We start from the raw sequence: 26,608 nt of genomic DNA, 5'->3' as shown, positions 1-26,608 counted from the left end.
ACATTTCTTGCATTGTTTTTAATAAATGGTTTTAAGTATGTGGAAAAAGGCAACTTTTTTAGTTCCACTGGGCTCTTTTTATTGACTGTTTCTGGTGAGCCAATCCCTGAAGACTTATGATAATTAGTGGGAGGGTCTTCTAAATAAGGGGAGGAGAATTCAATTAGCCAAGCATCCAGTGATAGTAAAAGATAGTAAAACACGAACACAGCAATCCCATCTATCCATTTTCCTCTGTCAACTAGGTTCTAGATAAGTGACATTTGCTTACGCTACAGTACATTTGCCCACTGACAAAGAAATGATTAGTCTATAATTTTAATGGTAGGTTTATTTGAAACGTGAGAGACAGAATACCAACAAAATCAAGAAAAACGCATTTCAAAAAAGTTAAAAATTGATTTGCATTTTAATGAGTGAAGTAAGTATTTGACCCCTTCGCAAAACATGACTTGTTGGCAATCACAGAGGTCAGATGTTTCTTGTAGTTGTCCACCAGGTTTGCACACATCTCAGGAGGGATTTTGTCTCACTACTCTTTGCAGATCCTCTCTAAGTCATTATGGTTTTGAGGCTGACGTTTGGCAACTCGAACATTTAGATCCCTCCACAGATTTTCTATGGGATTAAGGTCTGGAGACCTTAATTTTTCCCTCAGTGTAAATGGGACAACAGAGATTGTGTGTGACATTATTTCATCACACCAAAAAGGAAAATTCGTCTACTCACTATGCCTCACTGTGTAATCATGATTTTAGACTCAAACTTTCAGGTAAATTTTAGATAAGGACTAAGTTTATTGTGGTGACATTAAAGTTATGCAACATGGTGTAGATTTTATAAAGACAAATCTTCTAGTTTGCAGGTTCACAACGTCTACCCCTTTTTAATACAACAAATAAAATTTGTTGTATTTTTGGACAAACTCAATAAATTCAATATTGTGTATTATAAGTATTGAAAATGTCTTGAGAACTGATTTGTAACAATTTCAGTATGCAAATGCACTTTATTCAAACCTGGGGCCTCATTTATAAAACTTTCTTACGCACTGATTTGATCTTAGAGTGTTCGTACGATCAAATCCACATCAAAGTACAGATTTATAAAAACCGTCTTTGACGTGGAAAAGTACTTATCTCCGCGTCAGATTCCAGCTTGGCGTACGACCGTTTCCTTGTGGTAATGCCTGGTATTGCAGATAGTTCAGCCTCACTATAATTTGATTTCTTGCGCTCCTTTTTACTTGCCATTGTCAGAGTTTTTGCTTTAGGAATGAGCTCATTTTATATGTTAATTAATTAAGCAGGGGCGTTTCGACGGCGGAACATTCAGCTGCACACAATTCCACGATCATTTGTGATTTATAACCGAATGACTGGCGTACGCATGGATTTCGTGGTACGTTCGTTTTCTCTGAATCGCTCTTACGATCAAATCAGAAAAGTTCTTAGATAAAATCAAGGATGGTTTTTACGCAAGTCTTTATAAATGAGGCCCCTGGTTTATTCTCTCAATATATTTACAGACATCAGTGTTAAATTTAACAGCAGAAGTAGATGACATAGAAATGTACAAAATGGATGTCCAAAAACATTTAAGGCATTTCACAATTTGAAAAGTGCTAGTAAAGTGTTTATGCAGTGTGCATGTCAAGATTAAATATTTGTAAATATTTCATGGAGTTTAGGGATTTTGTCTCACTACTCTTTGCAGATCCTCTCTAAGTCATTATGGTTTTGAGGCTGACGTTTGGCAACTCGAACATTTAGATCCCTCCACAGATTTTCTATGGGATTAAGGTCTGGAGACTGGCTAGGGCACTCCAGGACCTTAATGTGCTTCTTCTTGAGCCACTTCTTTGTTGCCTTGGCTGTGTGTTTTGGGTCATTGTCATGTTGGAATAGCCATCCCCAACCCATTTTTAATGCCCTGGCTGAGGGAAGGAGGTTCTCACCCAAGATTTGACCGTACATGGCCCAGTCCATCGTCCCTTTGATGCGGTCCTGTCATGTCCCCCAACACCCCAAAGCATAATGTTTTCACCTCCATGTTTGACGGTAGGGATGGTGTTCTTGGGTTCATAGGCAGCATTCCTCCTCCTCCAAACACGGTGAGTTGAGTTGATGCCAAAAAACTTGATTTTGGTCTCATCTGACCACAACACTTTCACCCAGTACTTCTCTGAATCATTCAGATGTTCAGTGGCAAACTTCAGGAGGACCTTGTAGTTGCTGCAAGATTTCAGTTCTTCACGGCATAGTGTGTTACCAATTGTTTTCTTGGTGACTATGGTTCCAGCTGCCTTGAGATCATTGACAAGATCCTTCAGTGTAGTTCTTGGCTGTAGTTCCTCACTGTTCTCATGAACATTGAAACTCCACGAGGTGAGATCTTGCATGTTGCCCCAGACCGAGGGAGATTGACTTATTTTGTGTTCCTTCCATTTGCGAATAATCGCACCAACTGTTGTCACCTTCTCACCAAGTTGTCTTGTAGCCCAGTCCAGCCTTGCGCAGGTCTACAATCTTGTCCCTGACATCCTCGGACAGCTCTTTGGTCTTGGCCATGGTGGAGAGTTTGGAATCTGATTGGTGTCTTTTATACTGGTAACAAGCTGAGATTAGAAGCCCTCCCTCTAAGAGAGTGCTCCTAATCTCAGCTTGTTACCTGTAGGCTATAAAAGATACATGGGAGCCAGAACTCTTGCTGATTGATAGGGGATCAAATATTTATTTCACTCATTTAACTTTTTTTGAAAAGCGTTTATCTGGATTTTTTTTATTGCTATTCTATCTCTCACTGTTAATATAAACCTACCATTACAATTATAGACTGATCATTTCTTTGTCAGTGGGTAAACGTACAAAATCAGCAGGGGATCAAATAATTTTATCCCTCACTGTAAATGGGACAACAGAGATTATGTGTGACATTTCATCACACCAAAAAGGAAAATTCATCTACTCACTATGCCTCACTGTGTAATCATGATTTTAGACTCAAACTTTCAGGTAAATTTTAGATAAGGACTAAGTTTATTGTGGTGACATTAAAGTTATGCAACATGGTGTAGATTGTTTAGGCTACATTTAGGATTTTACTCCTGATTGTAGGCTTTAAAACTTAAGGGTTGTGGGTTTTATAAAGACAAATCTTCTAGTTTGAAGGTTCACAACATCTACCCCTTTTTTAATACAACAAATAAAATTTGCTATATTTTTGGACAAACTCAAATTCAATATGAAAACATTGAAAATGTCTCGAGAACTGATTTATAACAATTTCAGTATGCACTTTATTCAAACTTGGTTTATTCTTTCAATATATTTACAGACATCAGTGTTAAATTTAACAGCAGAAGTAGATGACATAGAAATGTACAAAACGGATGTCCAAAAACATTTAAGGCATTTCACAATTTGAAAAGTGCTAGTAAAGTGTTTATGCAGTGTGCATGTCAAGATTAAATATTTGTAAATATTTCATGGAGTTCAGATTACACAAGTTCAATTTCAAGTTCAAATATACAAAAAATGCCAAAATAAATAACCCTGAAAAAGTGTTTCAGTTTATACTAAATATAGACTTCCAAATAGACCACTGCACCCAGTGACACATTTTTATCAAGTATTCTAGAATATAAAGTTGCCTATAGATAATTCCCAATTGATCAGGATATATTTAATAAATGTGAAATGTTTCATAAAGCTCATGTAATCTCAATAATGTCATTTAGTGTCTGCTTTTCATTGAATCTATACATCCTAACACATCTAAACATCACACAAACTGTTTACAAAGTTCATTAAATAAATAATAATAATAATAAAAATCAATGAAATCAATAAAAGCATTTTTACAGACCATAGTTTGAAACAAAAAGAGACTCCAGTTAACAAAGATTGGATGTCGCTAAATTGTTGTGAATTATTGCTATTATTATAATATAGAAAAAAATAATAAATCTACCAAGCCAAACCTCATAGAACAAAACTCTTTTGCAGTTGCATTTAGGACACCGACAAATTTTCTTGACATTTTAGAACTAGAGCATCAATACAGAAATAGAACACTTGATCAGAACAGGTAAACATTATTTCGCACCTGCAAGACTTGTGCAATCATGGAAAAAAAATGTTCATTATTTACACAAAGCTATTAGATGTTAACTTAAGTAACATTATTGCAGTATTAAACTTAAGCCTCAAAATACTAAAGTTTCAGATATTTTGAAAGTAATCCATGTTTCTGCCAATCATTACGAAAAGTGTTTCTAGTTAAATCTCACTGAAGAAAAAATACACAACTCACTAAACAGCTTAACCAGTGACTTACACCATATCTTAAAACAAACTGGTTCTTGTACTTTTGTGTCCATTCCTTTTTCCTTTTTTAAACCATAAATTAAATACAGATGATATTTAATGGTTCTAACATGTACATATGCATATCTGTCTTTTGAGAGTGAGTTTTTCTCAGCATGGATAAAAACGAAAAAAGGAATAATGGAGTAATGGTGTAAGCTTTTAATTTGATCCTGGCAAGTTTAGTTAGTTGCTATGTGTACGTTCAGATAATTCAATAACTTCAAAATGGACAAAATGTATAAACCATTCATCACACTTTCTACCATCCTGAAAGAAAACAAAAGAAAACAAAACAAAAAATCTCACAGGCCTATTAGTTTTTTTCATCACTTTGCTGCAAATCATGAATTGAAAATACAATAAATCCCAAAAAATAAAACGTTTTGGTCTGCACACCTTTCTGTCCATTTTACAGCAAAAATGAGAACTCCAAAAATTAAAGTTCTCAATATTTTTTTTTTGAGGTTGCAGCTTGAATATTTGATTCACATGTGTGAATTGTTCTACGTCATCTTGGCATCACATCAAATTACTTGTTAGATATAATCCAGAAGTATAAAGATTACAATAATTAGGGTCAATGCACACTAAGTCCGAAAGTTTCGTCCAAAATTTTCACGTAAAAAAAAAATACAACCTCATGTTGTCAATCACATTTACACACTGCCTCCGAAATCTTTGCCCGTCATAGATTTTCTGCGTTTTCACCTCCGTAGCAAGCATTTTGATAGGAAAAGATGACGAATCTGAAAAAACGCATATGAAAATTTTGGACCCAGTGTGCAATGACCCTGAATGTTACAAATCATATTTGTGACCCTGGACCACAAAACCAGTCATAATATTCAGTTTTTTAGAAATTGAGGTTTATACTGAATAAACAAGCGTTCCATTGATGTACGGTTTGTTAGGATAGGACAATATTTGGCCGAGACACAGCTATTTGAAAATCTGGGCCCGTATTCACAAAACAAAACATTTTATCTTAGCACTAAGAGTTCTCCTAAATAGCAGTAAAAGTTCTCTCCTAAAACTTATTAACAAAGCTGCTGAGACAAACTTTTACTAAGGAATAGAGAGAGGTCTTAAGCTGAGAGTAAGGGCGGGGTTGACCTCGTTGCTATGGATGATGTTAGCATGCTTATTAACTATGCACACAGTGATTGGCTATAGGGGAGGAGTCTCTGTCAGAGATTTGTTCATAGAAATACTGTAGAGTGTGATATAATGTTGCCACATTCAAAAAGATTGCAGGCTAAGTGTCACTAATTAAACAAGTATATGTTCAGCTGATTGTTAGCCTTTTACATGTGTGCTTCTCATAAACAATTAGCTGATATGAATATAAACAGCCTTTTTATTAACAGAACAGAATAATCATGGCTGATAGTAAGATATGCAAACTTAAAAGAAAACCAAACTGGACGCAAGAACAGCCGTTACTTCTTGCCCAACCTGTTAATCAAAAAAAGGATCTAATCAAAGGAAAATTTGGAGTTGGGATAACCTCCAAAACCAAAAAAGTTCAGTGGGAAAACTTATGTGTGCAGATTGCCAGCAACAGCCATTTTAGGATAGTTGGGATTTGGTTTTAGTGATTTAGGAGTCCTTCTCACTACTCTTAATGTTTCACAGATTTAGGAGCTAGTTTTAGCACTAAAACGCTTTGTGAAATACTTTTAGAGCAAAAATTTAGGAGTCCTAAATTTAGGACTGACACACCCACTATTTTTAAGATTTTCTCCTAAATTGGCAAGTTATGAGCTGCTTTTAGCCTTAAGATGTATGGTGAATACGGGCCCTGGAATCTAAGGGGTGCAAAAAAAATAATAAAAGTATTGAGAAAATTGCCTTTAAAGTTGTCCAAATGAAGTTCTTAGAAATGCATATCACTAATCAAAAATTAAGTTTTGATTTATGTACAGTAGGAAATTTACAAAATATCTTCATGGAACATGATCTTTAATCAATATCCTAATGATTTTTGGCATTAAAAAAAATCAATCATTTTGACCCATACAACGTATTTTTGGCTATTGCTACAAATATACTCGTGCTACTTAAGACTGGTTTTGTGGTCCAGGGTCTCATTTTGGAATACATTTTAGAAACTAACCCTCTTAATGCTCTAAATTATTAAAGAAATTCCAATCCAGCTACAAATCCGCTATCCACTATGCGAGTAAAATATTACAAATTTGAAAATTTGAGTTGAATTCTTATTTTCTATTTTTAAATAAAACAAATTTCTACACTGAATTGCTAGAAGGTATTCAGACCAAATAGCATTTACTGTATTTATTTGACGCATAATATGGATGCCCGTTTCAAAAGATTAATTAAGACTTTTTCTCTCGCAATTCAAACTTTTTTCTCAGAATTGTGAGATATAAACTCGCATTTCTGGTGTTATGAACTCACAAATCTGACTTTTTTCCTCAGAATTGCATGATATGAACTCACAATTGTGAGTTATAAAGTCAGAATAGCAATACATAGACTTGCAATTCTTAGAAAAAAACTAACAATTCTGACTCTCAGAATTGCAAGTTTATCTCACAATTGACTTTTTACTCAGAATTGTGAGTTTGTCTTTGAGTGTTTTGTGATATAAACTCACAGTTTTGAGAACATATGTCTTCCCCCCTCAAAATTAGACTATAATTTGCAATTGTGAGTTTAAAAACTCACAATTAAGACTTTGTTTCTCGACTTTAAATCACGCAATTCTGACTCAAAATTGACCCTTTTCTTACTGTTGCTATGTCCAACAAACAATGCCGAATGCTGAATGCTCTCATGTTTTAAAATACAATGCGGAGCAAAGAAGAAACGGACGACGTGCCGACAGACAAGACAGATCAGGTTCTGGTATGAAACAAGGTCTTAGCTTTCAAATTTTGTACATTTAAAAAATTCAAACAATAAATTCCGTTTTGTGGCTCCTTAATGTGTTGTGACAAATCACTGTATTGCCTCAGTTTAAACGGCACATGAACTGATTGTCTTTTCGATTTACTTAAAGCATGAAATAAACATAAATGAACAGAAAATATTTTATTCCAATTGCAGAAAGATATCAATAGACAATTTTTCAAGTTTAAGCCCATCAAAGTTAATCTACTCTCCTGTCTGGTTTGTTTTCGGATAAAATGGCAGATTCAGCATTATGATTGGTCAGATCGCCTGTCAATCAAGCTCTCTGCGAAGGGTAAATTGCGAGTTTACATCTCACAATTCTGGGAAAATTTGTTTTTTTTTTTTAGTGGCAGAAACTGGCTTCCATACATTACAACAAATTGTGATGAACAAAAATAAAAGTGTGAAAAAAAATGCTGCTTTTATGCTTATGTGAAGTTTCGAAGTAAACTTAATTATCTGAAGGCACACTCACCTTTGTGCAAATTATTTATTTATATTAAAACAAGCTTAACAAGTCTCAATCTCAAAGGCAATAAACAATGTAGACAGATGCTGGGATATGAGGGTGTTGAAAGCAGTAAGCATAATGAAATGGTGCAACTAGGTATGAATGAATAACAAGAGCAAGCATGCTAGTTGTAAGACTGCAGCAAAACCGCTAATGAAATAAAATTTTATTTTGATCAGTGCAATTGAAATGTGCTTTTTGGTGATTAATATACTTCTACAAATATATCCATCAAAGTTATGAAGACTAAAGTTTGGTCAAGTAAAGTGCTCAGTGTCAGTTTTTTTTCTCTATGTATTGAGCAGAGTCAATACTTTGAAACTTTAATGACCATAACAACTAATTAAAATAAAACGCTTGAGTGAAATACTGCAAAACATTCTATTAATCCATCAAATGTATTCAAATGTGAGCACTTTGGTCTTCTTTTTTCTGATTTCTTCGGTTATCCACTTAGAAAGCTGTATAGTCCATCATAAATTTCTTTTATCTGCTATCATTCATATTAGTGTTGAAAACATGAGTTTACTCAGTTCATGAGCCATCGTGAGAGAAAGCATGACTTAGACATAAAACTCATTTCCACGTACCTGTCTGATTATTTTAGTTTGTCCATGTAGTACACAAGAACTGCACAATCACGAAAATAAACGTGTCCGTCCGCTGCTTCTACATGAGTCCACAGCATGGCTCTTTTGTATTAGTCGTCTCCTCTTCTGGTGCTCTCAGCTTCAGCAGAGGAGGATCTCCGCTAGCTTGGGTAAAGTACACTGCACTGGTGGACACATCCTGTTGTACTAATTCAGGGGACTCCAGGGGTCCCTGGGGTCCTTCAGGTATGACCTCATCTTGAGGGTCTGCAGACAGGGGTATAGCAGGTGCTGGATGTTTATTCAGTTTAGCTGCTGCTCTCTGTCGTTTGAGGTCTGCGAGCGTGTGGTGAGATCTCTCTCTGCTCATGCTGTCCCCACCAGCAGAAGCCGAATCCGTAGTGAGCTGATAGGAGGCACTGCGGTCCCTGCGGCCCCCGCCCTGGAGTTCTCCTGGAAGTGAGGAAGAAAATAAGGCTGTGCTGCCGTTGCCCAAAACCTGAGCTCCATTTTCCACCTCCCTGACCTCTGATGGAGGAGCAGGGGTTGCATTAGAGCCGGACACCTAAACCAAAAGAGACAAGTACAAGAAAATTCACAAGGGATGGTCAAGTCACATCTTTGTATATACAGTATCTCACATAAGTGAATACACCTTACATTTCAGCAACAATTTTAGTATATCTCATCGAGGGAGTCATCAAGCAGTATATATTTCTCTCTCCCTTGAAAAAAACTCAACATACAGTCATTATTGTCAAAATAACTGGCAACAAAAGTGAGTACACCCTAAGGTGGCTGATACACTGGGCTCATTTGCTACGGTCTGATCCTGGGCTCGCTTGTTCCTGGTGCCCCCCTGCAGCATTGGTCTGGTTGCACACTCAACTTGATTCTGTCGAACCCTGGCGCGTTTGCGTTCAAATTACGTCATCACAAATGTGCGATTATGTTCAGCGGAGCAAACAACACTTGGGTTTACTGTATGTGTGTCACATTTAGACTGTTGTTGCTGGGATCCTCTTCCACTTCTCCATAATGACATCACAGAGCTGCTGGATGTTAGACACATGGTGCTTCTCCACTTTCCACCTGAGGATGCTCCACAGGTGCTCAATAGGGTTCAGGTCTGGACACATACTTGGCTACTCCATCACCTTCAGCTTCCTCAGCAAGGCAGCCATCATCTTGGTGTTTGGGGTTGTTATCATGTTGGCTGTTCAGCCTAGTTTCTGGAGGTAAGGCATCGTGTTCTGCTTCAAAATGTACAGTACATAATAGAATCCATGTTTCCCTCAATGTACTGCAGCACTCATGCAGCCCCAGATTATGATGCTACCACCACCATGCTTGACTGTAGGCAAGACACAATTTTCTTGGTACTCCTCACCAGGGCATCGCCACACATGCTGTACACCATCTGAGCCAAACAAGTTAATCTTATAGTCTCATCAGACCACAGGACATAGTTCCAGTAATTCATGACCTTGGATAAGTTGTCTTCAGCAAACTGTTTGCAGGCTTTCTTGTGAGCCAGCTTCAGCTGAGGCTCCCTTCTGGGACGACGCCCGTGCAAACCAACTTGTTGCAGTGTGCGGCGTATGGTCTGAGCACTGACAAGCTGACCTTCTACTTCTGCAACATTTAATGCAATGCTGGCAGCACTCATGCATCTGTTTTTTGAAGCCAGGTTCTGCACCTGATGCACAGAACGAATGCTCAACTTTGTTGATCGACCTTTGCAAGGCCTATTCCAAATAGAACCCGTCTTGAAAAACCTCTATATGTCCCTGACCACTGTAGTGTAACTCGGTTTCAGGGTGTTACTGAACCTCTAATAGCCTTGGCCATCTTTGTGAGAATTAGAATAGAGCAACTATTCTAATTCTCAAATACTTAAGAGAGTTCTTTGCCATGAGGTGCCATGTTGAACACCCAGTGGTTAACTATGAGAGAATTGTACTCAAAGCACCAAATTTTAACTGCTCTAATACAAGATACACAACTTTGTATGGTCCTGTCAAGCAGACAAAAACATTAACATGATGAACAGGACACGTGGCTTTGCATGGTTAAACAACATATTGCTGTTATCACTTAGGGTGTACTTACTTTTGTTGCCAGCTGTTTTGACAATAATGGCTGTATGTTGAGTTATTTTTTAGAGGACAGTAAATCTATACTGCTATACAAGTTGCACATTAAATACTCTAAAATATATTCAAGTTTCATTTCTATAGTATTGTCCTCTGCAAAAAAAAAAAGATATTCTAAAATGGTTGCTGAAATGTGAGAGGGTGTACTCACTTTTGTGAGATACTGTATAAGACAAAAACATAATTGCAACAAAACGTGATTAGTTTGTGCTTTACACGATCATTCTACTCTTTGCAAAATCATTAAACTCAATACAGCCAAAGGCAGCAATTTGCAGCAGTTGGGAAATGGAAAATATTACAAAATATTATCCTGCGTATACTGTACAGTTAAATTTTTATTGTAATTTCTGGTATTTCTGGTTGTATTTCTGCCAACACACTATTCAGTTTGTTAAAATCACAACATTTGGACCTTAAGGTCTTCATCAGGCAAACAAGTGATCAGAAGTAAAAAAAATTATCAACATGATCTATCACACCAGATACGATTCATCAAACTAATTACCCAATCATCCAATGACCGAAAACAAAGAGAAAAAAAACCCACCACAGAACAATAACCAATATATATATATATAAAATTGTACTCTTCTGATCACTTGTTTGCCTGAAGAGCTTAGGGTCGAAACTTTGTGATTTTAATAAAGTGATTTTTAAGAGCATTAGTGGCAGTGTGCTGATTTTTGTTTATTGACAGTAAGGTGTTTCATGTGATCGAGCACCTGCCTAAAGTTTTAGATGTGCACATACTTTAGTTATACTCCCTAGCAATAGAAGTATATGAAATTTGGCACATTTCCTCAAAATATCCTTTTGTTAATTTGCACCAAGCTTAGTGAAGTTTAAACATTGTGTTCATAAGATATAAGCTAATTAGTCATTATGGGCCACATGCGCAAATGTTTTGGCCAACAAGTTCAAGTTTATAAAAATGTAAAAATACAGATGAAAACTTAAATCCATATGACCATGGGATATCTATCTATGTGATATCAAAAATATTCCAGGCAATAGAAGGTTTTGGAGTTGTAATCAAAAAACATTATAGAGCCACCTAGTGTTGGACAATAAGGTGTCATTTTTTAACATTAGTTAATGTATAACTAACATGAAGGAGCTTTGAAAAATACATTTATTACACTATTTATTCATCTTTGTTAATGTTAGTTAATAAAATAGTCATTCATTGTTTGTTCTTGTTAGTTCACAGTGCATTAAGTAATTTTAACAAGCACAACTTGATTTTAACAATGACTTAGTAAATGCTGAAATTAACTAAGATTAATAAATTCTGTGGAAGTATTGTTCATTCTTAGTTCATGTTAACTAATGTACTTGACTAATGTTAAATAATGAACCTTATTGTAAAGTTTTATCAATGTTTTTAAGGTAATTTCTCACCAGTGCAGCGTGCAGGTTCAGTTCTGCATCAGTCTGTCTGTCTTCATCATCATCCAGGGCATCTGTCTGTCTTCCCCTCTCCTGCCACACTTTGGCTTCCTTTTGATGCTCTCTGCGGTACAGACTGCTGCGCTCATTCACACTGGTGCGCCTAACTACTTTACTATAAACAAAAAACACACAAAAAGTTTAAACAAACAGTTTTAGAGAGTTTTTTATTATCACAATTAATTGTACATTAAGTTCATTACTGATTAACACAATTATCTACTATAAAAAGAATGTTAATTACAGTATTCAGGAGCAAAGATTTCTGTTACTTTTTTTTTTCCTCACCCCCATGTCATCCAAAATAGCCAAAACAGTCGTGAAGAAATTAAAGTTTTTTGAGGAAAACATTCCAGGATTTTTCTCCATTTTGTGGACTTCAATGCTGTTCAACAGACTGAAGGTTAAAAATTCAGTTTCAATGCAGCTTCAAAGGACTCTAAACGATCCCAGCCGAGGAATAAGAGTCTTATCTAACCAAACTCATTATTTTCATTAAAAAATATATATATTTATACACTTTTTAACCACAAATGCTCATCTTGTCTAGCTCTGTGCATTGCATGTGTACTCTGTGCACTCCGGTTCAATAAAAATAGTCCTGCATTGCAGTTTTTTTAAAGGCCGTTTTAACCTTCTTTGAACGTTCACTTTTTAAACACTGGGTCGACATGCATTTTTGGTTAAAAAGTATATAAATTTTATTTTATTTATTTATTTGTTTTAAGAAAATAACTGATCATTTTGCTGGATAAGGCCCTTATTACTTGGCTGGGATCATGTAGAGCCCTTTGAAACTATACTGAAACTGCATTTTTAACCTTCAACCCATTGAGCACCATTGAAGTCTACTATATGCAGGAAAATCTTTTAATGTTTTCCTAAAAAGAATCTTAATGTCTGAAGAAAGAAAGACATGAACATCTTGGATCACATGGGGGTGAGTAAATTATCAGGAAATTTTTATTTTGGAAGTGGAGTAATCCTTTAAATTTACAAACAAGATTTTATATAGATAGAAAGCTATCCTCACCCTCTGCTGCCAGTGCTGGACACTCGTCTCTGCAATGTGTTCTTGTGTTTGTCCTGACCCTTCATGATGGCATCGTGTTTGTGTTTCAGCTCCATCATTTTGGCCCTGACCTCCTCATCAGTGCACACATCTACAAAATAATAAAAAGTATTATGAAGCCTGCAGTCAAGTTACTCCTAATCAAACATTCGAGATGTGTCATACCCAGAGGCGTCTCATCCAGCTCAGACTTGGCATTTAAATTTGCACCATTAGCTACCAGCAGCTCCACCATCTGGATCTAAAAGATAGGAAAGACACAATCAACATCAATTCTGCTTTTAAACCCAATGTGTTTTGCCAATTAACTTATTATGAATCTTTTTATTAAACAGAAATCTATATATGCCCCTGAACCATCATAAACACTTCTGGTCCGATTTTCTTTAGGATGGAAAAATGCAACTATGCAACTGTGCTGTTGCCCATGCACTAAACTCTCTTGTGTGTCAATAATCACCTGTCCCCAGCAGGCGGCAGCATGTAGCGGTGTCCAACCATCAGTGTCCCTGTCATTAGGAGATATTCTGTGCTCCAGCAACAGCTCCCCGACTGACGTGTATCCATTAGCAGCTGCTATATGGAGCTACACAGAGAAAACACAAGATCTTCAGTTTTGGTAACATTATAAATTACCATCCTGGCTACCAGCACTTCTACAGTATGTCTTACCAGAGTGGCCCCCTGCTCGTCCTTCACATTCAAATCAGCTCCGCTCGCAACCATCTCTTGAAGGTCAGACAACATAACTCTCTCCTTGGCGCCACGACATTCATCAATTCTCTCCTGAGTAATCCCTAAATACAAACATATGAATAACAGCAAGTGTTTGTGTCAAACCATTAATTTCCTGTATAGATTTGTATTAAAATTGGCCCTGAACATAAATGAGTGTTATTTTCTTCCAACTGTGTACTCAACAGAGAAAAAAAACAGGTTTCTAACATCTTTGCAAATATATTAAAATAAAAAAAAATTAAATGATTCCATTGCATAAGTATTCATACCCTTATCTGGGACAGTTCAAATTTAGCTCAGGAGCATTCATATTGCTTGTAGATGTTACTACACTTTGAGTGAAGTTACCTGTGGCAAATTCAATTAAATGAGTATGTTTTGGAAAGGCACAAACATCTTAATAAAAGGTCTAACAACTGAAAACACATATCAGAGCAAAAACCTAGCTCTCAAGTGAAAAAAAAAACTGCCTGTAGAGTTCAAAGACAGGACTGCATCAAGCCACACTTCTAGGGAAAAATCTGCTGCATTGAAGGTTCACAGAAACATGTAGTCTCCGTTAGTCTTATCGGAAGAGCTGAACCCAATTAAACATGATGGAAATTTTTATTTAATGGCCTTAGAATACAAAGGTATGTTTAATATAGGCTTGTTCAGAAAAGCGCAGACTAAGGATGCTCTGATCAAAGACCATGTCTCCATGATTAAAGAATCTATACTTACCCAAAAAGTGCTTAAAACAGTAGAACTAAGTCATATGACAAACCAATGACCAGATCAGTATAACCAATTACAGTGAAGAAGACTTGAGTGATATTGATTTTTGCTCAACTACAAGGTATAAATGTATTTGCATCTTTCTGTTCAGGAGTCTCTCTTGGTTGTTGTGACCAGTGGGCTCCCGGCCGAGAATAAAACTTTCATTCCTGCAAAGAGCAACTTGGGAGTGGTGTCTAGTATATGCTGCGCAGCTGAGGGATAGGAGTACTAAAGATTCTATGCTCAAAAGACCACCACAAAAACAGTGATAGTGTTGGAAGACTATAGAGCCGTCCTCGGGCTGAGGTAACAGCGTACAGCTGAGAAGGGCGGTGAGAGTGTATAGATGCTAAAGACCTGTGTGCTCATGTGTGATTGAGGTAGTGATAGTAGCTTCTTGACGGGACGTCGTCACCATACTTCTGGGAAGTATTGGATTATATAAGTATTCGAGGAATTCAGGGAATTAGCTCGAGATACTGTAGTTCTTTGGATTGTATTTGAAGTATTCGGGCAATGTACTTATTTAATTTTTAATAAACGTATGAAGTTGTGACAATTTTTTTTCTTTGTCATTATGGTGCATGAAGTGTAGACTGATGTGGGAAAAAAGTTATTTAAATCAGTTTAACATAAGGCAGCAACATAACAAAAAGTGAAAAAAAAATTAAGGGGTATGAATACTTACGCAAGTCCTGGAAGTGTAATTATACAAACACATTTATGATAGTTCTTGCTGGTGCAGATGCTGCATAGAACACAGCTAATGCAATTTTTAAACTGTGGGTTGCTCAAAGTGTGAAAATATTGATGCCTTAATACCAGAATGACCTGTGAATTACCAGTTTTATAAAAAGTTTTCAGCTTTTTTTTACTCTTTAAAAGTAAATATAACACAATGTATCTTATGAATTACTCTAGATGAAAAGATGAGTTACTGTTTGTCAGAAGCATCGAAATAATGTATATTTTAAAAGCAATGTTCCACAACATTGGTCATAAGAGGTTTGATTTAGCTCAACAGTAGGTACATTATAGGCAACCCTCACCTTGTTCTGCCATGATCATCTCTATGAGCTCTAGCGTAGCCTCGTCCTCACACAGATCATAAGGCATGTTTCCATCTGCATTCACTGCCAACAGATCTGCACCCCTGAACACATGAAATCAGACCGTCTGTATCACAGGGAACACACTATTTATAGAGCAATAACAGTTTATATATTTATAAAAAGAATAAAAGTTGTGTATCAGCACAATAAATGAATTATAATTGAGACTCACGCTTCTATCAGTAGCTGGACGAGGTCAGTATGTCCGCAGGTGGCCGCAGCATGTAAAGGAGTCCACAGCTCACTGTCACACGCATTCACATTTGCACCCGCATCTAGAAGACAACGTGCTATATCCAAAAAATCATCTATGCAGCTCTGTAAAGAAACAAGAGTTATGTAAATTGTTGTCTGTGAAAAATGTGATTCAAGAGTAAGGATGTGACAAGACGATCAACTAATCAAAAGGTCATCCAACAAGCAACTAACTGACTAGTGTAGTGGTCTACCAATATATTGCCAAGGTCAGTATATCGATCAACATTTGCCTTCTTAATCAGCATTTTTTAGTTGTTTTTCTGTGTGGCTAATAAGTGTTGGCAGACTTTTCAGACGCCAACTTTTTAATAAAATAAAGTCTATTGAGGTCTACACTTCAGAGACCAAACATTATGATTTCGTATATTTATGTTTAGAAGATGAAACAGACTCAAATGAGCTGTTGTTCTTGTTGTTTTGCAGCCTGTCTGTGTGCGTTGTTTGTGTTTATGAGCATTTACCTGATGAAGTGCAGTGAGTCCATCCTCATTGAACAAGTCTGGACTGACTCCATTATTGAGCAACTGTCGTACTGCCAAAAGACAAAAATACTCTTAGGTCACTAAAACTACAAACTATTAACATTTTGGATAAATTATGACAAAGGGATATTTCAGCTACAAATTAAAAATCTGTCATAATTTTTCCACCCTGGTGATGACAGAATTTTCATTTTCACTTTCTTTCCTCTGTGGAACACAAAAGAAAGTTTTGAAAAATGTTGCAGTGTTTTTGTATATACACAATGGAAGTCAAAAGGATTCAATGTTGTTTGAACCCAATGTTCTAAATGTTCTGCAAAGAAAAAAGTCATACAGGAACAACATGAGGATGAGTAAATAATAAGATAAGATAATATGATAAGAGAATTGCGATTTTTTAACTATCCATTTAACAACAATCTCTGTTATACAACAAGAAAGTCAGCACTAAGAAGCAGCTCGGAGAGTTCTGATTCACAAAGCATGAGCAGAATAAATGTCTATCACAATCAACAAGTTTTTATTTATTATTTCCATGCACTTTATGTACAACTAGTATTGCCTGGGCTGTATTTGAGAAAACATGATTCCTAGGCGAACTAAATACACTGTAAGTTAGTTTAGTTTTAGTTAGTTACATAGTTTTAAACAATTTCTTTAAATACTAAAATATCTTTTTTTTATTTAAACCTTCAATTTATAATTTACAGTGCATCCGGAAAGTATTCACAGCATATTCGAGCCGGATGATGAGCTCGCGCTCGGCACAGCTGGACGTGGCTGTGTATCAAAGGTAAAAAATTATATAAATATTGTTCAGTTTCTCACAAAAAAACGATCGTTTCGTGTCTTAAGACATCAATGTATCGTCACGAGCCGCAGGGTGTAATTTGGATTTGTCTGTGCATGTTTTTTTTACTTTTAAAGGTTTGGTGCCCATCCACTGCCATTATTTGGCTAACAGACTGCAACGGTTTGAGTTAAAAATCGTTTGTGTTCTCCTGAAGAAACAAAGTCACCTACATCTTGGATGCCCTGGGGGTAAGCAGATAAACATCAAATTTTCATTTTTGGGTGAACTATCCTTTTAAACCCGATTGAACATCTCTGGAGAAATCTGAAATGTCACCAATGCTCCCCATTCAGCCTGGAGGAGCTTGAGAGGTACTGCAAAGAAGAACGGGAGAAACTGCCCAAAAATAGGTGTGCCAACCTTGTAGCATCATACTCAAAAAGACTTCATGCTGTAATTGGTGCCAAATTACAGTTTTTTTATTTGTAATACATTTGCAAAAATTTCAAACAAACTTCTTTCACGTTGTCATTATGGGGTATTGTTTGTACAATTGAGAAAAATATTTTTTATTCCATTCTGAAATAAGGCTGTAACATTACAAAATGTGGAGAAAGCACTGTGTACACATTTGTTAATACAGTTTATAAACTGTGAGTATGTATATGAGCACAGATTATTGAAATGATTGGCCCTACAAAATGTGGTCCAAATGTGTGAATTATTTTGACATTTGTACATTTTTTATAGCCTACCTGCCAACTTCTTTTTAAAATACTGTAATTTATTTTATAATTGATTTTATTTTTGTTAAAGGATTAGTTCACTTCCAGAATAAAAAAATTCTGATAATTTACTCACCCCTATATCATCCAAGAAGTTAATGCCTTTCTTTCTTCAGTCGAAAAGAAATTAAGATTTGAGGAAAACATGTGACGTAGGCAGTAGTACGGACCCATTGTTTACAAAGTGAACATGGGAACAAAGTCAAACGCCCTTTACAAAAAAAATTAAGTTAAAACAACAATGTCGGACGATTTTGATTTTGGGGGAGAAAATGAGATGGAGTTTTTTCGCTTACCCTACGAAGAACTAACCACATTTGACTTTTCCAACATGATTACGCAATGCGTAAAGACAAGCATGCGCATCCCAGTGCTAGTGCAAGACAAGCATTTGTGGTTAAAAAGTATATCAATTTAAAATAATTTTTAGAAAGTTATCGTTTTTGTAAGATAAGACCCATATACCTCGGCTGGGATCGTGTAGAGCAGGGGTGCCCAACCCTGTTCCTGGAGATCTACTATCCTACAGAGTTCAGCTCCAACCCTGAACAAATACACCTGAACCAGCTAATTAACCTCTTAAGTAGCACTAGATAATTACAGACAGCTGTGTAGGAGCAGGGCTGGAACAAAAGTCTGCAGGTAGGTAGATCTCCAGGAACAGGGTTGAGCAGCCCTGGTGTAGAGCCTTTTGGGCACCACTAAAGTCCACTATATGGAGAAAAATCCTGGAATGTTTTTCTTAAAAACCTTAATTTCTTTTCAACTGAAGAAAGAAAGACATGAACATCTTGGATGACATAGAGGTGAGTAAATTATCAGTAAATTTTTATTCTGGAAGTCAGCTAATCTTTTTTTGATTTGCAGAGTAAAAAAGGCACAGTGTAACCAAATCACAGGGCATTTGCATGAAAGTCTCAGAGGCAGAATAGCAAAAAAATATGTTTTGAATAAGAGACAAGTATAAAATGGTCATGGAAAACTAAAATATAACTGCTTTCAATGTCACATTAAAGGTGGATAAAGATCTAGCATGTTTTACCTTGGACTATTTTTTACATTTCGAAAACCTGAAGTTTTCAGCGATGTGTGGACTTTCAACAGCCATTGTAATAAACTAAACACGTGCAATATTGATAGTCCTTTACTCTTACCTTCCTCTATGTCATTCCTGGCTGCAGCCTCCAGTAACGTCACACTAGTGTTGAAGGTCACCCTTCTGCTTTTCTTCACCCCATCTCCCTTTTGGTTGCCCTTTTGACTACGGGCACTGTCCTTTTCCATCTGAGCCCAGCCTTTCAGCTGCTGTGCCCGTCTCTTCTGCGCATGCTTAAGGCGCTCGGTGGCTGAGAGACGGCCGATAGTTGCCATCTCTGATAGCAGCTCAGCATGCTCTGCCATATCTTTAAAGTCAAGACTCTCAACGCCTTCACAAACCCTTCTGACACCACAAAGACTGTGGCTTCGGCTTGGATCTTCCGCTGTGTCCTATCATAGGCATTCGACTCTCTCACACTTGCAATTCTGATGTCCAAACGTCTGATGAGAGCTGCAAACACACTTGAGATCCAATGGGATAATGTAGAGACGCAGATGATAGCCAATGAGGGATCATATTCTTAATAGCTTTTCCTATATGAGGACAAGTTCTGTAAAGAAAGAGCAAAGTTCTCATGTCTTGCTTTTTCAATGAATTTAGGCACCAGAAATACAGATAAATGTACTTTTGAATTGCATTACAGATAAAATTATACAGTTTGAATGAGAAAATATTAAGCTCTTGGATGCCGGGTCAAATTCACCTTCATAATTTGGGTCAACTGTTGTGTTTGAGGGAAAAAAATGAAACTGTTTAAGTTCTGAATAAACACAAAGCCCATAATGTAGGAGTATTACAATACCTCATTTTAGCTTGCTAAACCTGTCACTCACTGCCAATTATGTAGCAAATCACACCCTGGAATGCTTCTAACTGCTTTTTCTTAAGCACAGCTTAACACAAAACAATTACAAACACTTCTCACCATGGATTTCTTGACACGGTAAGCTAACCATGCGCATCTGTGCTGGTGGAACGCCTGTAGCGATGTGATGATGGTTTTGTAGTATAGTACAGTATTTTTCTATACTTCTATATTACCATAGCTAACGCATTAAAACTCAAACATCAACATATTACTCATATTGCTCAAAATATTTAATATTATGTTAATGAATATACTTTATCTTAGTTTCAAGACTGTGTTCAAGGTCTTATCCATGCAAGGACAAACATCTGCTGATAGCAATCAGTGCCGTTGGTGTATCCCTAACTAGATCCCTATTTTATTTGTACTGATATTTATTCCCTTTTTTGTCTTCTATTGGCCCAGTTTCTTACATGAATAGTTCACCAAAAAGATTTTGGTAACTAGACAGCTGCTAGTCTACTAGACCTTTCATAGTATTTTTTCCATAATATGGAAGTCAATGAGGGCCAGCAACTGTTTATATTCAACAGAAGAAACAAACTCTTACAAGTTTGGAACAACTTAAAGTGCCCCTATTATGCCTTTTCAAATATGATATTTCATGTAGTGTGTCATGTAGCTGTATGTGAACATAAACTATCTGCAAAGTTGTGACGCCGACAGTGCACTATAAATAAAGTTTTTGTCTATCAAAAAAAAGAGTCGGCTCACATTCGCCTAAACGAGTCGTCAGCAATTCGAATCTTTTTTCTGTAACGGCCACACGTCACGAGCTACACATTTGCGTAATGTCCGCCCACATTCAATTTCGCGAACAACTTGCCCGCCCACAAACAGCAGGCCTACCATTTTCACGTGGATTACATCATGTCAAGAAGACGCCCTGCGCTGTGACAGCCTGTGAGAGTGAATTTGTTTTATATGCCCTTCCAAAAGATGAAACTATCAGTGGTTAACATTAATTTTTTCAACACCTCAGCAGTCCAATGCCAATCTTGTGTTGTGTTCGCGTCATTTTACTGATGACTGCTTTTCTAATCTTGGGGAGTAACGTTACAACGCGAGATTCACCAAATGCTTGGTTTTAAAAAATGGATCAGTGCCCAGTTTATTTGGACCGGCTTGCTCCTCTGAACTTCTACCTGTAAGTATGATTAATAATTGTATTTTCTAGCGATCGTTCAAAATACGTCTTTGTGTACGTTATGGTGTGTAACAACCCCGCACATGTCTTGGTAAGCGGCTAACTTGCGTTTCTGTAGTTCTGTTGTTCAGCTGTGAGTGCAATGTAGTCTAAAAAGTCTTGTGATTGATGCAGCTTGACTGTCTGTCTGCCTTATTAGTTTAAGTAATGATAATGATAAACGATGGCTTAACGCAGTGTTATGGATTGTACAGTGTTGAAGTTCACAACGTAGAGGTGTGCCCGGTTCGCTTACAAAAGCAAATTGCAAACACTGTCCACAGTTAACATATGACACCCACTGAGAAACGTCCTGCTCCGGTCGTGCTTGCAAAACAGTTTCTTGTCGATGTGCCACTTCAACCGTTTCATCGTCAGACTCCGGCTCGAATTGATAGGGTAAAATCGAGGCTATCTTTTCTATGTATTGACAGGTCTCCACAGCTGTCATTCAGTTATGCCAATGGGCGTTTCGTTTTGCGCTGTAGCGGTAGACCAATCCAAAAGGACTGCACCATCTGACCAATCACAGCAGTGAGGGCTCACGGAAAGGAGGGGTTTAGAGAGACTGATTCTTCGAACTGCTTCACACGAGTCGTTTACGAATCATTTAGAAACGGGGTAAAAATAAATCTAATTTTGGAGAAAACTAAAGTGTTTTTTGAACTTGCATACATGTAAACCTGTTTTAAGAGACTATTACAACAATATTAACTACCTTTAAAATGGCATAATAGGGGCACTTTAAAGGATTACTCCACTTCCAGAATAAATATTTCCTGATAATTTACTCACCCCCATGTCATCCAAGATATTCATGTCTTTCTTTCTTCAGTCGTAAAGAAATTACGTTTTTTTAAGGGAAACATTCCAGGATTGTTCTCCATATAGTGGACTTCAGTGGTGCTCAACAGATTGAAAGGTAAAAATGTACTTTCAATGCAGCTTCAAAAGACTCTAAACAATCCCAGCAGAGGAATAAGGGTCTTATCTAGCAAAATCAGTAATTTTCTAAAACAAATTTAATTGATATACTTTTTAACCTCAAATGCTAGTTGTGTCAAGCTCTGCAATGCACTTGCGTACTCTGTGCACTCCCGTTCAAGACAGTTAGGGTAGGGTGAAAAACTCCCATCTTATTTTTTTTCCTCCAACTTCAAAATTGTCCGACATCGCTGTTTGACCTTCTTTGCACTTTCACTTTGTAAACACTAGGTTGGTACCTCTGCAGCGATGTAGGACGATTTTAAAGTTAGAGGAGAAAATAAGATGTGATTTTTTAACCTACTCTAACTTTCTTAAAATGGAGTGCACAGTGTACACATGCGCATTGCAGAGCTGGATAAGACGAGCATTTGAGGTTGAAAAGTATATACATTTTTATTATTTTTAGAAAATGACAGATTGTTTCGCTAGATTAAACACTTATTTCTCGGCTGGTTCTGTTTGGAGTTCTTTGAAGCTGCATTGAAACTGCATTTTTAACCTTCAATCTAGAGGGCTGCATTGGGATTGGGACCCAACGCAAATCTCGCGGGAGCGGGCGGTTTGAACTTTGCTGCGGGCGGGAATGGGCGGCTAAAAAAAACACTGCGGGACATGATGGAGATGTCATTGTCAACAAATGGTTAATAATTGCAAAACTGCTGTTTTCATGTAGTTTATCATTGTATTTTTTTGCAAAGCAGTCTATTTTTATGTGCCGTGTGATGGTGCAACGTTTTTGATAAAAACGAAATTATATTCAAATGTATTGTGTGTTTTGTCTTTCTGTGTTCTCATAGGCTAGCTGCTTTCAGACATGCTTTCTGCACATTTACACCAGGACCAATCAAGCCTATGGAATACTTCAATAGCCAAAATCAAAGTACTTGAAGTCTAAAGAAATGCGCGGTAGCCTAAGCGTTTTAGATGTCCCCGATAGCCCAGGCTACTATTCATCTTCCCTACCAGTGCGTCAGAAGACATGCAGGCCAGGGAAAGAAACAAATATGAATCTCTTTAATAATAGCAATACAAATAAGTTTTTATTTTTCCTGCGGGACGGGAGAAGACACAAAATCAATGCATCTCTATTATCGTGCGGGAATAAATTCTCAGAGTTTTGCAGGTGCGGGCGGGAGTGAACATACATATTGCGGGAGAGGGCGGGAGTGTAACACACACGTTGCGGGAGCAGGCGGTAATGGTCAGAAATTCGGCGGGCGCGGGCGGGAGCGGGATGAAGAAAACAGTCCCGCGAAGGGCTCTACTTCAATCTGTTGAGCACTGTTGAAGTCCACTATATGGAGAATAATCCTGAAATGTTTCCCTCAAAAACTTAATTTACTTGCGACTTAAGAGAGAAAGACATGAACATCTTGGATGACACGGGGGTGAGTAAATTATACAATTTTATTTTGAAAGTAATCCTTTAAGGGTAAGTAAATGATGATCATCATTGCTCAGTAATTTTTGGGTGAACTATCCCTTTAAGAATATCAATAATTTCACTTAAAAATATATGAAACGATGTTAAAAAAAATCCTTTTGAATCTTCTGTAAACCCTCTTTTTCCTAGCTCTTTTTATGGCATTTGACAGACCCACATAGAATTGGTATGAGACCATTGTGACAAAAAGTTATGAAAATAATTTTTAATAGTCAAACGATAGAAAAGATATAAGGCAATTAAATTTTGGGGTGCGGCTTGAAATGACTAACCTACTGTACATCTAAGTTCAAACTGACAGACGCAGACAACAGGACTTTCTATAGATCAAATTATATTGATATCAATATTCACTCAGGTGCTTCTTAAATTAGTGAGGGTGCTCTAACCTTATACCTTTATATATATATATATATATTTTATAAGGCAAGAAATCCCACTTATTAAAGGAGAAGTCCGGTGTGATTTTGACCTAAAGTGTATTGAATCCGTGAATGATACCGAGTGTGAATGTACCTTGCATATCTCATCTCGGTTTGTGTCCAGCTGTCCGAAATCTGGGGTCAGTTAGCCGATGCTCACAACAGGTTGTCAATGAGAGTCAACAGGGCATCGGAATAGCCATGTAAATAAATCACTGTTTTACGCCATTTACGAGGCACAAAGTAGCTCCACACTTCATTGGTAGACTTCCAAAGGCCTTGACATTTAAAACGAGACATTTAGAACTCAGAAAAAGCACCGGTAGTTTATTTACAAGCAGATTTATACAGACAGTACCTGGAAAAGAAAATCCGGTCGCCGCCATCCTGAACTTAGTCACGATAAGTCGAGTGTCGAGCCCCAAGGAATTTATCAGGTTATCAACGTATCAGGTTGTAGTTTCCTTCGTGCTCGACACTCGACTTATCTTGACTACATTTAAGATGGCGGTGACCGGTCTGTTCCTGGTGGAAAATGTCTGTATAAATCTGCTTGTAAATAAACTACCGGTGCTTTTTCTGAGTTCTCAATGTCTCGTTTTAAATGTCAGGGCCCTTGGAAGTCTACCAATGAAGTGTGGAGCTACTTTGTGCCTCGTAAATGGCGTAAAACAGTGATTTATTTACATGGCTTCTTCGATGCCCTGTTGACTCTCATTGACAACCTGTTGTGAGCATCGGCTAACTGACCCCAGATTTCGGACAGCAGGACACAAACCGAGATGAGATATGCAAGGTACGTTCACACTCGGTATCATGATTCAATACACATTAGGTCAATATCACACCGGAGTTCTCCTTTAAACCTGACAGGGCACACCTGTGAAGTGAAAACCATTTCAGGTGACTACCTCTTGAAGCTCATCAAGAGAATGCCAAGAGTGTGCAAAGCAGTAATCAAAGCAAAGGTGGCTACTTTGAAGAACCTAGAATATGACATATTTTCATTTGTTTCACACTTTTTTGTTATGTATATAATTCCACATGTGTTAATTCATAGCTTTGATGCCTTCAGTGTGAATCTACAATTTTCATAGTCATGAAAATAAAGAAAACTTTGGTTCAAAGGTGTGTCCAAACTTTTGGTCTGTACTGTATATATATATATATATATATATATAGTGCAATCTCACAAAAATAGGCTACGTTATAAACAATGAAGTTCGAATCTCTTTTTACATCACGTGTATGTTGTTATAATGAGATGATTCATGCTGAACACAATAACGTTACCACAACAAAAACTTTTGAGTGATTTGAGCGGTGATTGGATTCTAATTTAACGCCTCTGATTCAAGAAATCAACAGATGTGTGATTGGCTACATTGCTCAATGCAGCAAAAACACGTTGAAACAGAAAACGACCTGCAGAGCGCAAACCATAACACACTAGATTGTTAGCTAAATCTGCAATAAAATGCCATTATTACAGCTTTAACTGAGGGTGCTATTGATTTAATTTGATATATTGATTTCATTTTCGTTCTAGCACCCCCATAGAACCGGGCCTGTATTCACAGTACAATGCTAGGTCTGTTAGAAAGCTAGCTAGACTAGGAAACAAGCTAGAGCAGAGGTGAAATGCAAAAGAGAGGAAAATTAGTGTGTGTGTGTCTAAGTGCCTTGGTTTAAGGTTGTATGTACAAGACTTCTAAAAAGGGAAATTTTTTTGGCCTCTGACTAGATGTAGCCTAATGCTCTTTTTGCAATACTTTCTGCCCCTTTTTTAAATTTTATATTTTAGTTTTTTGAACCAATGAGCATAAATTTTCATTTCAATTTTCAAAAACTGCATTTAAATTCTAATCTGCGAGGCCACACGAGAAAACAGTATAATTTAATAAAACTAATGTCTCATTGTAATAAAAAGATTGATTCTTATGAATACAGTGATCTGACCCCCACATTAAAGAGCGTGAAAAACATTATTGCAAAACACATTGTTTGTATTTTGCTATAAAACCGACAGATTTTGAAAGCTGAGACTTAAAAGTACCAAAAGCACAAAGCTTGTTGCTATTATTGGGTGCAGAGTTCCACAGGGCTCAAATTTCTGCATTACTCCTGCTAAACGTGTACATAGTCAAATAATATTGGGCCAAATAATGAGAAATAACCAAATTGGTTACTATAGCTATGCAAGTGACTACAGCTTTGATTCCTAATTGCATCAAGTAACTATTAGACAAGGTTAACAGTGCCATCAAGTAGGACCATTTGACTTTTGGCCCCAAAAATATGTTGGCTATCATGTTTTGCATTAAAATCAAAAGCAGTGTAAGCCTGTTTTCAAGTATATAAAAAAAGATAATTGTGACTTCATATCTCACAATTATGACTTCACAACTAACAAAAATAAAGAAAAGAGGAAAAAAGTTGTTAGCCACAGTCACAACTTATTTTTTGATCCATTGTATTTGCTTCAAGAGCAATTACTATTAACTATTGTATAGAACTGTAACTCAGTACAGTCATGCTTAGAAAATGGAATGAGATATTGTCACAAAATTTGATACCCATTCTTTAGCATTTCTAAAGAGACATT

General features: G+C 36.9%; 1 protein-coding gene across 1 annotated transcript in view; it reads right to left on the bottom strand.

Annotated features, from left to right (window-relative positions):
* Positions 1 to 3,301: 3,301 nt before the first annotated feature.
* Positions 3,302 to 26,608, bottom strand: part of ppp1r16a (protein phosphatase 1, regulatory subunit 16A) — a 33,758-nt gene continuing 10,451 nt past the window's right edge. Inside the window, exons 2-11 of the mRNA XM_073828774.1 lie at positions 19,152 to 19,646; positions 16,399 to 16,469; positions 15,852 to 15,997; positions 15,617 to 15,720; positions 13,743 to 13,867; positions 13,531 to 13,656; positions 13,236 to 13,311; positions 13,032 to 13,161; positions 11,951 to 12,113; positions 3,302 to 8,955 (exon numbers count right to left, since the gene is read on the bottom strand). Of these exons, the coding sequence (XP_073684875.1) occupies positions 8,470 to 8,955; positions 11,951 to 12,113; positions 13,032 to 13,161; positions 13,236 to 13,311; positions 13,531 to 13,656; positions 13,743 to 13,867; positions 15,617 to 15,720; positions 15,852 to 15,997; positions 16,399 to 16,469; positions 19,152 to 19,398 (1,674 nt within the window). The 5' untranslated portion in view covers positions 19,399 to 19,646 and the 3' untranslated portion in view covers positions 3,302 to 8,469. The remainder of the gene's footprint in view (positions 8,956 to 11,950; positions 12,114 to 13,031; positions 13,162 to 13,235; positions 13,312 to 13,530; positions 13,657 to 13,742; positions 13,868 to 15,616; positions 15,721 to 15,851; positions 15,998 to 16,398; positions 16,470 to 19,151; positions 19,647 to 26,608) is intronic.

This window comes from Garra rufa, chromosome 22 (genome assembly GCF_049309525.1).
Source record: "Garra rufa chromosome 22, GarRuf1.0, whole genome shotgun sequence".
Taxonomy (NCBI): Eukaryota; Metazoa; Chordata; class Actinopteri; order Cypriniformes; family Cyprinidae; genus Garra; species Garra rufa.
This window is presented reverse-complemented; position numbering and strand designations above follow the sequence as displayed.